General features: G+C 38.9%; 1 protein-coding gene across 8 annotated transcripts in view; it reads left to right on the forward strand.

The window, feature by feature from the left end:
* ATP8B4 (ATPase phospholipid transporting 8B4 (putative)) overlaps window positions 1–13,599 on the forward strand; it is a 336,040-nt gene that overhangs the window by 298,133 nt on the left and 24,308 nt on the right. For 7 of the 8 annotated variants that reach the window (XM_020978939.2, XM_020978874.2, XM_020978820.2 and 4 more), the window contains one exon: window positions 13,507–13,590. The exons of the other annotated variant lie outside the window; for it this stretch is intronic. In XM_020978939.2, the coding sequence (XP_020834598.1) occupies window positions 13,507–13,590 (84 nt within the window). The remainder of the gene's footprint in view (window positions 1–13,506; window positions 13,591–13,599) is intronic. 8 annotated transcript variants of the gene reach the window in all.

Here is a 13,599-nt window from a genome sequence, read left to right on the forward strand (position 1 = left end):
CTCTGCAAATAAAGGAAGGAGGCCCTTTTTCTCAACTCTTCTGGGGTCATAACTCTTTATTGTCGTTATAGTTTTATGGTAGTCATTTTGTTTTATTATAGTTATTGTTGTTTCAATTTTTACATTGTTATTGTGTCTTATTTTTTATGAGTTCTGCTTTCTTCACTCTTTGCATTTTAAAAGAAAACCCCTAGAGAGAATAATGCTTAAATGAAAGGAATCAATCTGTAAAGGTGAAACGTAAGAGATTCTAAGAGTTTTGCACCTGTCTGGATGATGTAGAAGTTTTATTGCTGAGATATGGCCATAAGGAGGTGGATGTGATGTGTAGAAGATAAGTGTCCAAATTCTCTACCTTCCTCCAACCCCCATTCCCCAGGTTCTTTCTCAGGAGTATAAGCACAAAGAATGTTCTTGTGATGCTCATAGATGCACCGTTTGCCTTGAATTGTTGTTTCCTTTGTGAAGAGGGGTAGGTAGTCTAGAGGGAAACATCGAGGCCACTTTTACCTCCCTCCCATGAGCTGAGGGGCAACACTAAGAAGTGCTTTAGTTCATTCTCTAGTTCTTCTGGGCTCCATTTTGGCCTTTTGTTGTTCAGTTGTTTCTGACTTTTTGTGACCCCATTTGGGTTTTCTTGGCAAAGATACACAAGTGGTTTGCCATTTCCTTCTCCAGGTCATTTTACAGATGAGGAAACTGAGGCAAACAGGGTTAAATGACTTGCCCAGGGTCACACAGTTAGTAAGTGTGTGATGAAAGATTTGAACTCAGAAAGATGAGTCTTCCTAATTCCAGACCCAGTGCTCTATTCACTGGTTGGGCTCTTTTGGCATTCTAAAGCCAAAATTGATTCCCAAGCTTAAAGATATTTTCTAACCTGAAGGTTTTATAATCCCTCCACTTCTCCTGGCATATGAGATATGTGCCTAACAGAGGGAAAAAAGATGTGTCTAGTCCAGGATCAGGTATCACTCTAACTCTTCCTGGTCTTTTCCAGGCTCTCAAGGGCTCTTTCACCATTTTTCAGACTCATTGGGTTTCATTGGTGGCTCTCTACCTGCATCTTTTGCATGTTCTTTATAAAACTAAGGACCACAGTAGATTAGAGTGAGTGGGGTGGGATATGGGTATATGGGGACCACAGTAGTGCAGATAGTGTAGGCAGAAACTCTGGAAGTTATCACGTGTATGCTTGGTACCCCCGTTTGTTAATGATTTTGTTATCATTGGATGTAGACTGACCCATATTTAAAAAATGCACCTCAGGTAAGTGAATGGATACCTTTAAAATTGCAAAAATGAAGGAAGCATTTATTTCAAAAGGTAGGATGGTTTTCCTTAACATCAGTCGTTTAAATAATCACACTGTAATAGGTTAATGGTGTCACTAGTATATATGTTCTTGGTGTTGGCTATTTGCATAAAATATTTTGAACCATAGTCAGCTATAACCTAAAGGTTCACAAGTGAATCATCATGAAGTTTTTATCTAGTTTGTACTGATTCATAGCATGATTTGTTAAAATTAGATTATTGTTTAAAAAAAAAAAGAACCAACCTTTCTTTTTAATTCAGCAATTATTTAGGCAGCATAGTATAATGGATAGAGGACAGCCTCAGAGCCAGGAAGAGCTTCATTTAAATCTTACCTCTACCTACATTCTAGGTTAGCCACCAGTATAGGAAACTAGCACTATATAAATTCCTCCATAAAGGTTGATTGGCAACTCATCTTTAACTTATAACAGTAGTTCTCAGAAATTTTGGTCTCAAGACTCCTTTACGGTCTCAAAAATTACTGAGGAACCCCCTACCTCCACCCTAAAGAGCTTTTGTTTATGTACAGTATCAAATGATATTAATTAAATTATCAATTATATAAATATAAATTAAATCATTATATATGAAAATAGTTTTGATCTTGAAAACTGGGGGTTGGAGATGGAGACCCCTCCCCTTCCACAGGCCACAGTTTAAGAACTGCAGATTATAGTTCTAAAGCCTGACCCTGAGGGGGTACTGAGGCATTCAGTGACTTTCTCAAGGTCAGATAGCTAGCATGTGTCATATATAAGAAAGCTTTGAATCCAGGTCTTATCTCTGAGGGCAGCACTGTCTCAATGATGCCACAGAACCTCAAGCAGTGTGTGGTCTAGTTTTTGCTTGAAGGAAACATTCCTTAATGTTCTTGTTGTGGTTATATTCACTTGAATTTATCTGATTACAAAGCACTTTCCTCCCAATTCAGTAAGATAGGGAAGACAGATATTTCCCACTTTGACAGAGAAGTGACTTGCCCATCATCCCGACAGCTAGTGAGGGTCAGATATGGGTTGGAATCCCAGGCACTCTGATTCTCTAACCAGTCAGATCTGGATGTCTCAGGACATAAATGAGATAGACGCTATAACCACCTTGTGAAGGCCATAGGAAAGGAGGATTAAGGGAAGTTTCCTTGATTAGAAAGATAGCCAGGGAAACCTTTACTTTTTTTATCCAAATTGGGAAATTTTTAAAATTTAGGCATTGCTTCCTGTTTTTCTAGAGCAACAGTGAGGATATCGTGCCCTCTTTAGAATGGATATACCCCTTTTGTTGGGTCTGAAACAACAATGAGCAGTAACTTTGCCCTATGGACTGAATAGGAAGGGGCAGCAAGGTCCCATTATTTCAATGTCCCTCATATCGATAATAAAAAATCATGGTCATGGGATAATAAAGATCATAGATATAGAGGCAGAAGGGATCTCAGGGTCACCTGAAGTAATGGTCATGTTAATAACAGTGTTACCCTGATTGTGACAATACTGCTGCTCTCCTCTGCTGCCCCATGATGGGCTCTTTGTATCTAACACTCCATCTCTCATCTCCATACCTTTGCACTGGCTGTTCCTCTTGCCTGGAATGCCTTCCCTACTTAGTTCTATCACAAAGAATCTCTTTCTACTCAGAAGTAGGTCATGAACGATCTTTTACATGAAGCCTTCCTTTATATCCCCAAATGCTAGTGCCCTCCCTTCCAAACTTACATATATTTAGTTACTTTGTAGATATTTGCATTTATTTTCTTTATATATGTGCAGTATATAATTGTATATATACTAGTTTTCTCACCCCTTAGAATGTCAACTCCTTGCAAATAGGGTTTGTCAAAGGACCTGCTACCTAAATAGGCATTTAATAAATATTTGTTGATTGATTGATATGGACTATGTGACATTAGTAATAAAAAAAAGAAATTGAGTGGAGATGTAAGCTGCTCATTAAACTGTCCATAGACACTTGCAGTGACTTTAAGGAGCAGTTCAAGAATCACAGAATAACATAATTTTAAAGGTGGAAGGAATCTCAGTGACCATTTAGTCCAACTTATACCTTAAAGGAATCCTTACTACAACATACCTGACAATCTACACATGCCCTCCACTGTTCTTTGACTTACTTGCCAATTGGATTTTTGGGTTCTTCAGAGATTATAGTGTTCTAGCATGCATGATCAAAAAGCATCCCTAAGAGCACATTTAAGACCCAGCTCAAATATTAATCTCTCTTGACCCTTCAATTAATGTAAGCCTATTCCTACTCCATTTTAATAAAATTTCTAGCCTAACTGAATTGGGAATCTTGGAGCTCCAAATGAGACACAGGACATCTTATGCTACCCATGATTCTTTTACACTGATAGTTGGAGGACTGAATCCTTCTCTTTCTAAGCTTCTCTATTAAAATGAAATAAAGGTCATTGTGGCACTACAGAATGTTGTGAAATAAATAAGATAACAGTGGGGGTTGATTTTGATGTCAAAAATGATGTAGACAAGTTATAAGTTGATTATAACGTAAGTTTCACAGAAGTCCTACCCCAGTGCCTCATTGCAGCATTTTCAACGGCTATTCCAGGTGAAGCAAAAGTTCTGGTAGGTTCTACTAAGCGCAAACTCTTGTCTCTATGGGACAAGCCTAGCTAAGTTCTGAGACATTCATCACTAGAGGTTTAGATGCAGGCTGAAAGATGTTTTCATCTACACTAACTCACAAAGCCATCTACTAGAGGTGAAGAGGTATTGCTATTTGTTTGTTGGATAGAATTGTCTAAATCAAAAAAATTCATCAGTCTTTGAAGATTAAATACTCCCTTGAATTGTAAACTCCTTGAGAGGAAAGGATGATTTTCTTAGTATTACCAGCAATAGCCCAATGCTGGATAAATGCTTGTTGACTTGACTACAAATATAATAACATAGATGTCCTGAAGTTTTGGCTTCATTGTTTCAAAAGGATTGTCACAGGTGTGAGACTGTTTGGTTGACTGTTCCTCTTAATAAGCCTGTCTTTTCCATTAGAGATCGACACCTCTCCAAACTGTAGCGTGTGTATGCGGTCAGAAAACCCAATTATTTCACTTCTTCATCATTCTTCCAACACTTTGTCTGGATCTACATAAGACAAGCATTTACAGATGTCTGACCCCAAATGTTTTATTGCTGCTATATTGTTTCTCTACATGTAGCTGGTGAATTGACTCACTAATAGTCAGTTAGGAGGTTGTTGTCCAGAAATCTCTCCTCAAGACAGCTGGAACACACGTTCATAAAGGAAAGTGGAGGGGAATAAAGGAAAACTTGTTTGGGCATTAAGGCACTGCTCTCCATGTCTGTAGGCACTTGTTCATTCCTTTTCAAATACTGTTTTGTTATTCTACATGCATAGTCCATTTAGGGGCTTAAACATTGGGAAATGGTATATAGATGCCATGAAAATTGAAGAATCTTTTCCAATGATCTGCCAGACTTTTAGATGGCCATTTGGCTGAATGGTGCCAGAACATTAGTCTGGAGTTAGAGAGGGGATTTAGTCATCCCTAAATGATTTCAATTGATTTGGCAGTTGCCTGAATCTGAAATTTTGTGAAATATTTTTAAATTCTAAGATCTTGTTAAAATTATGGAATGTTAGAACTGGAAGGAACCTTAGAGATTATCTATTGCAATGCTCTCATTTTACAAGTGAGGGCCGTTTCAGCCCTAGCGGGTTAACCTCTTGTGACTGGTTCAAGGTCACATAGCAAGTGAATATCAGAACTGGGAATAGAAGCTAGATTACTTGACTTCTTTCCATTCCAAGGCTTCTTCTATAATACCTCATTGAAGGATGGCTTGTGGGGGTGGTGGGCAAGCATAGTATAAGAGAAAGCTCATTGACTCTGTAAACACAGAACCTGGCTTCACATTCCCACTCTGATGCTTACCTTTATGACCTTTGGGAAGTCACTTAATTTCCCTGGGCCTCATTTTCCTCAAATAAGGAAATTTCCTGCAAAATGAAAGAGACTGGTTTAGGTAGTTCCCCTGAGGTCCTTTCTTCTCTAAATCTATTATATTCCTATCATCCCACATTTCGCTCATACTTAAAGTCATATGGCATTGATTGTAACTCTTGTTAAATTGTCTGTTCTGGACGAGAGTAATAGTGTCTTTGAGTTCAGGCATTTTGATCTCATGAGTATTAGTTCTTTGCTCTTATTTTCTAGGCGTCCAGAAGGTATGTCACTGTATTAACAGACCACTTTAGAGAATGTGTTGTGCATTTGGTAAAGTATGTTCAGAGCTTATCTGTTAGTGGGAAGTCCACACTCAACTACCCCAGTTCAATTAAAAAGTCCCTTTGGGGTCATTTGAGCCACTTGCCCCATCTCTCCCCTGTCATATAAGTGGAATATGATGGCTGTGGCACTTGCCGCAAAGATTACCAAGGAACAATGGCAGGGCTTTGTTCATGCAAAGAGGAAGAAGTTGGACTGTTGGCAGAAGTTCCATTGTCCCTTCTCTACTCACCAGATGGTGGGAGGAAATAGAATGAAGGAGGATGGAAAAACAAAGCTCTAGGTGTGAGCGTGGGCTCACAATGATGGTTTTCTCTGTCGTTTATCATCACTGAACCCTGGTTTGCAACATCCTGGACTGGAAAATCTTTTGGTTTCCTTTCTCTATCATTGTCTCTCATTAGGAATATATAGGGGAAGGAAGAGAAAAGGGTGAAAACACTTAGAAGAGAGGAGTGGTCTTTGATGAAGGACATTTTTATAGTAACATTTTCTTTTTTTTCACATTTTCATTCTAATGAAAGTAAATTGATTTTATTAGCTTTGGAGAACATAGTAATATGCTTAGTAACTAGGCTTTTGGGGTCCCTTGAGCCCCCTAGAGCACTACTTTCTTCCTATCCAATTAATTAGTGTCAGCAGTCTGTGTACTTATCCTCTCTACAAACTTTCAGCAAACTTTCTACAAACTAATCCCCTTTTTTTCTACTGTCTGCCATCCACCTACCAAGTTTCTTCAGTGGAGTTGAAAGCCCCGTAACAAAATGGAGCTCGTAGTAAGGAAAACTGTAAGCTGCAGCAGATTGGTTAATAATAAGCATCTGTTTAGAGGCCCTCATTGGGTAGTCTCAGTTCCAATTCTCAGTCACTTTTGCTGTCTGATCCTGAGAGGAACAAGTCTTACACATGCAATCCGAGAACTGAGCACATTGGAGTTGGAACTCCATGGCTGTAGCCTCAGAATGTCAAGGGATATCAAACAATGCTGCGATTACCCTTTTCTTTTGTTTCTCAGCTCTAGTTGCCTCTTCTCCAGTGAGCTTATTATTGGAATAGCTATTTGCCAGGGTCCGTTACAGAACAATAGACCAAACCTACAAAAACCCACCATGATTCATAAACACCTACGGTAAATATTTCTTTCGTGTGCCTCTCAACAAATTGCTTTGAGGTAACCCACATTGCTGCTGAAAAACATTGGAATGAATGTAAACAGAATGTGCTTAAAAAAAAGAAAAGACACAATGTTGACTTTAAAAAGAGCGGTTTAATTACTTAACGAAGTGGCATGTGGTATTTCTTTCCTACCTTGGACTGCCTCTTTAGTCCTGCTGAATTTGAGCACTGGCCATTGTTCTTTGATGCTGGGCTCCAGAACATCCCAGCCAAGAGCCTGGCCTTGTAGGTGGGCTCCTGCAGATGTGAATTCCTGAAATGTGCTTGTGTGATTGTGGCATGCAAGCCTCTGAGATGGTCCTTGGAGTGGGGTTGCTGTCTGTTTCCTGGAGGCAAGGCAACTAGAAGAGCTTAGCTGGATGGTGATGCGTCATGGGCTGTGGACATTTGGTTTCCAGTCACTGACTTATGGGGCATCATTTTGTAGATACTCTTTTACTTTTAGAGGCATGAAGGGGAGAAGGAGAAGAATCTACAGAAGACTTTCTGTTGAGCATTCTTGCCAAATAGAAGGAGAAAGGATCCAGGATGAATGACCACCATGTCAAACTAGTTTAGAATCATAAAATCATTTCATGTTAAAGCTAGATGGAATATTTGAGATCATCTAGTCTGCCCCCTGCCCCCCAATTTATAGATGTGGAAACTGGTTAACAGAGAGGCAGTACTGAGTAATGGATTTTCACTGGATTTTCAGTCGGGAAGACATAGATTCAGTTCCTTCTTTTGTGACCCCTGGGCAAATCACTTACCCCTTTGTCCTCAGTTTCTTCCTCTATAAAATGAATCAGCTGGATTAAATGGCCTCTAAGATCCCTATTATCTCTGACTCTATGATCTTTTGTAAGTATCTTTAGAAAGTATCATCTATGATGCAAGGTCATAGAACTAGTTGTTAGTAGGGGTTGGGATTAGAACCCGAGACTCCTGACTCCTACTTTGATGTTCTTTCCAGTACACCACGCTGAGTTGCCACAACTCTTGATTAAGCTGAAAAATGGAAAATATAATGTCAACATGTTTTTGACTTCCCAACCCCTCTAGGTTTTTTTTTTTTGTTATTTTTTTTTTAAACAAGGAATCAAAAATAGCAATGTCTGGGGAAAGCTATTATGATATGTCTGTAAAAAGGGAAGGAAATGTCCTACAAAGGATTGATGCCCTTGGGGTCTGTCTTCCCCATAGTTTGGGCATTGAGAAAGCTCAGGCTTGGCTCTACACAATCAACCTTGTAGTATCTGGAAACTTGGGGCCAATTTCTACCCTCAAACACTCCAACCACACTCCCATTGATGAGACAAAGTAAAATATAATCTGACCTCATGAGATTTCCAGCCAGATTTCCAGACCAGAGGGGTTTGGATAAATGTCAGATAAGTCTCTAGACTGAACCACAGATCCTTTTAAGGTGCGCGCTTCACCCTGATGGACTGTTGTAGCCTCTCGTGATTCTGACAAAGTCCACTGTGGACTCTTGTTCACTATTTATGGGTTTGATTTATTTTAAAAGCACCCTGTGCCCTCAAACTTCTTAATAAAGATGAGCTGTCCCCCCAAGGATTGTGCCAAGAAATTGGTAGAGGCCTTATTTAGGAAATTTATGTATGAAACTATGCAACTACTGGCACTGTGTACTTCTGAAATGAGATTATCTGATGACAATTTATCATTGTCAGTGAGATACAGGGCTGTGTGTGTGTGGGGGTGGGTATATGTGTTTTAATCTTGCTCTGATATGGAAACAATTATCTTGTCAAGGCACAAAAACTTTGGTCATGTCAAACAGTATAAGAAAAATCACAATGAAAAGTTTGGAAAGTGACATGAAATAGTGAAACTAACCTCAAGGCTTTGATGGCTTCATTGATTTGGGTTACCTGTAATCCAGTCCCACCCTGGGCTCATTGATCTCCAGATCTCTTTACACATGTGGTTTGTAGAAAACCCAGGAAGAAGAGAGCTCTCTGTTAAGCTCTGGACCATTCCTCCTGGATTTTGCTAGTGTATTACTGCTAATTACGCAAATAAATAACAGATGTGCTGTAGCTAAGCACCTCATCTTTATTCCACAATATGCTTTCCCTAAATGACACATGATTCCTAAGGGAAAAAAAAAAGTTGTTGTAATATAGCTTTCCTCTAAATCATAGAGCAAAACTAAGGATGAAGGGGACATTCCCCCGGCCTAAAAATCCATCTAGTCAAATGGCACTAAGGGCCTCTGGGGAGAAACCAAACTACTTTGTATCCATTTAGAAATCACAGCAAATTCAATTTAAATGTATTTTTTTAAGTTGTTCAGTTGTTTTTTCAGTTGTATCTGACTCTTCATGACCCCATTTGGGGTTTTCTTGGCCAAGATACTGGAATGCTTTGCCATTTCCTTCTCCTCTTCATTTCATATATGATGAAACTGAGGCAAACAGTTAAGTGACTTGCCCAGGGTCACACAGCTAGTAAGTATCTGAGGCCAGATTTGAACTCAGGAAGATGAGTCCTCCTGACTTTACGCCCTGCACTCTATCCACTAGGCCACCATAATAAAAGCTAGCTATTATTATTTAGAAAGGACACTTATGCAGAGTAGGCTAATTTCATAGGAGATAGTTATTAAAGGAGACCAATTGTTTGCAAGAGAAGTACCAGCACAGGAATGAAGGAAACCTTTTCAAATGGAAAATAAGTGGAGACAGACAGATGGAAGGAAACCTTTTTTAAACAGGAAAAAACAAACCAACAAAAAACACAGTTTTCACAGTGACCAGATGCATCACCCAGATGCCTTGTTCTGCTCACTTGGGTTTCTTTCTTAGACCTGAGAAGAAGCAAGAATGAAGAATATGTAGTTTTTGGAAATGCATATGAGGGAGACTTGGCTCCAACAAATTACAAGAAGATACTATATGGAGAGATTGTAGAAGAAAGGCTGCAGAGGTTTTGACACCTGATTAAACACCAAACCCCAAAGTGTGCTCTATGTATACACTTTCTGGAAAGATTTTGACTCTTAAACAGTTAAGAGTGAATTCGTTCCACTCAAACCTGGGGCAGAAGGGGGGTCACCAGTTTAGTTTAAGCATGATTGATGATACATAAGGATTAGTGGTAAGAGTACCTAATTGCATCAATTTAGTTGTTTTTCTTTAAATCTTATTCTTACGGTTCTTAAATACTTAAAGAGATCCGTGATCTCATCAGTAGGCTATTCCCTTCACTGCTACTGATTGAAACTTGTCCAGGCCTTCTCATCCTATGCAATTCTCAGGCATGTGTTTCTATAAATCCTTCACAGAGGTCCCACCCAAAATATTGGAGACCTCCCTCTGCTTCTTTTAATATTTCATGGGTCTATTATAGTATTATAAATATACTATCATATATTCTATAGTATTATAAATATCCAAATTCATTATAAAGGACACATGAAGAAAGATGCTACTACATACAGAAAAAGAACTAATACATAGAAGCATATATAGAATAATTTTACATATATATGTAGATATATATGTGTGTATGGTGTGTATGCATTATGCATATACATATACACACACACACACATATACACCTATTTGTGTCTAATGGTGGCTATCTATAGGGTGGGATGGGGAGGGAAGAGAAAAAAAGAAAAAAAAAGAAATTTACATGATAACTTGTATATTTAAAAGGAATAGCAAGTCATACGTGATAGATTTGCAGGTTCATGTGCAATCGTCTTTTTTCCTATACTATGTTATGGAAATATTTGCTTTATTCCATAAATTAAAAATAAGATAAAATCCAAAAGATATGTCATGGGTCCCTCACACTTCCTTGTATGGTCTCTCATTGTTACTACATGACTTGCCCACAGTGGCTGCTATGGAAATAGCAAAAAAGGATGTGGTTCAGATAGTGTTTAATGTTTAGAGATAGCTCAAGAAATATGCAATGCTTAGCTCCCTCTTCCCCTTTTCTACCACTCTGTAACTGTTGCTTCTACCACATAAGACATTTTCCCCGAGATTTTCATTGACTGAATTCTCTCCCTCCTCGTCTTTACCCCCTGGTTTTCCTGGTATCCTTCAAGTCCCAGCTAAAACGTTAGCTCCTTCTACAGAAAGCCTGTCCTAATCTCCCATAATGCGAATACCTTCCCTCTGGTGATTATCTCCAGTTTATCGTGTATATAGCATATTATACATAGTTATTTGCATGTAGACGGTGAGCTGCTTGAGAACAGGGATGATCTTTTGTCTTTCGTTATATCTCCAGCATTTAGCACTATGCCAGGCACATAGTAGGTGCTTAATAAATATCTATTGACTGACATAGTACTGAGAATCAGTTTGTATTTTTCTTTGTTTATTTGTTTTTTATTTTTAGGCAATTGGGGGTTAAGTGACTTGCCCAGGGTCACACAGCTAGTACGTGTCAAGTGTTTGGTCTGAGTCTGGATTTGAACTCAGGCCCTCCTGACCCCAGGGCCGGTGCTCTATCCACTGTGCCACCTAGCTGCCCCATCAGTTTATATTTTTGTCTATTCTGAGGGTCTTCACAGTGTACAAATGTAATAGTAAGATTAGGAAATATTTATGCTTAGGCTATTAACTGAGTTTTATTTTTGCAAAAGATAACCGGGTTTAGCCCTTTTTCCCTCAGTTAACTACATTTGTGAGAAGTCTAGTTATTTGGACTGTGTGGTCATAACCTAGAAAGAGCTGTTCACCTATTAGCTTATCTTAATCATAGGCAAAATAACAAAGAGAAAATAGCCTCTTGTGTCTGGCCTTGGCAACCCAAATAAAGGGGATGAGAAGTATCTAGGGTCCTTTCACTAAGAGATGCTGCTATTTGCTGTTTCTATAGGCCTAGAGAGATTGACAGAGATTTCAAAAATTTTAACCACCAGAACTCCCATCCCGTCCTAAAGCAAGTTGGTTTTTATGAAGAAATATGCCCTGTCAGTTGGTCTACAGAAAGAGCCTTAAATGTAAGCAGAGGAAATGTTTACCAACTGCTGATTTCAGTGGTTTCTGGAAGATTTCACCCATCTGAAACACAAATTTGGATTCAAAGGGCCACACCTGAGGACCTAGAGGGCCTCATGTGACCTCAAGGCTGCAGGCGTGCTATATCACCTCTCAACTGATAGTCTGTTTAGCTGGTGGAACACTGAGCCTGGTGTCAGTAAGACCTGAATTCAAATTTGGCTTCAGACACTTACTGGCTATGTGACCCTGGGCAAGTCACTGAACCTCTGTTTGCCTCAATTTCCTCAACTATAAAATGGGGATAATAGTAGCACCCACCTCACAGTGTTGTTAGGATCAGATGAGACAATATTTGTAAACCGTTGTTAAACAAAATAGCACCTAGTAGGTGTTATATGCTTATTCCCTCCCCCCTTTTGAATGTCCTTTGCAGGTTGATTAGACAGACCCACTTAATTCTGAACCAAACTATGACACCTTCCAATTGTCAAGGGGGCGATAATAAACTGAAAATAGAACTTTACATGTGCAAGACTTCAGTTTAATTAGTTTCTCTCTTATCTTTTCCATACTCCACTTTAGAGAAAATGCAATTCAGTTAAATCCAAGAAACATTTAAGTGCCTACTGTGTGCTAGGTATTGGACATACAAAAATGAAATAAGCTAATCTCTGCCCTCAAGTAGTTTATAATCTAAAATGGGAGCTGATTATGGGGAACATGATAATCATTCATAATTACAAGTCAGCAGTGATATGGAGAAACTAGTATGACAAAGTATAAAAAAGAGTTGATTTGGATCCAAAAAGCCTAGATTCAAACCCTGGTTTGAATTCCTAGTTTGAGTTCCATCTATTACCTCTGTGACACTGGGCAAGTCACTTCATCTCTATGTGGTCAGTTTCTTCATCCATAAAATGGGATTGGCCTCTAAAGTCCCTTCCATATTTAAAACCCTGTGATCCTTTGTAGCATTTAAAAATTGACAGAGTACTTTCCTGATGACCACTCTGTGAGAGTTTGATAGCATACTATTCACCTCAGCTAGGTGAGTTTTTCTGCTTGGTAAAATGGAGCTAATAATACTTGCTTTGTTTTACCTCGTGTGTTCTCATAATGATCATTTTAAGCACTTTGGGAAATGCTCTACAAGTAGACAATAATACTACTTTTGGTTTGTTCGTTGTTTTTTGAGGAAAGGGCTCTCGTCCCTACATCAGAAGATCTAAATCTAAATCTTGATCGTGTCACCTACTAGCTGTGGGACCCTAGGCTAGTCCTTTAAACTTTTTGTGTCTCAGTTTCATCATCTGTAAGGTGTGGGGACAGTAACAATTATGCCACCTACCCTACCTCACAGAGTTGTGAAGAAAACAGTTTTTAATCCTTAAAATGCTATTGATGTTGTTGTCATTATGAGTTATTTGTTAATTTCAAGTCCTCTTCCTATTTTAGGATATGACTGGGGCAGCTCCTCTAAGGGCTCATAGGGTGGAGAAATAGTTGTCACTTTCATATGCCGAGAGAGTAGTATCTGAAGATTTACATAAACCCATTATTTAACCATGAGTCAGAGGATCAGGCTTATTGTGAGTCACTAGCCAATCTGGGAGACCACATTTGGGAGGAAATTTCAGTTGTAATTTTGTCTAGGATACCATGTTTCTTCAGCACATGACACAAATGATGGGTAACTTAGCCATTGTTGAGTTGGTTGTGTTTTTTGTACTGAATATTTCCTTTTATTTTTAGACCGTTTATGATCAGTGGTTCATCACCCTCTTCAATATTGTCTATACATCACTGCCTGTATTAGCCATGGGGATTTTTGACCAGGTATGTGTT

This window comes from Phascolarctos cinereus, unplaced genomic scaffold (genome assembly GCF_003287225.1).
Source record: "Phascolarctos cinereus isolate Bilbo 61053 unplaced genomic scaffold, phaCin_HiC Scaffold_3;HRSCAF=262, whole genome shotgun sequence".
Taxonomy (NCBI): domain Eukaryota; kingdom Metazoa; phylum Chordata; class Mammalia; order Diprotodontia; family Phascolarctidae; genus Phascolarctos; species Phascolarctos cinereus.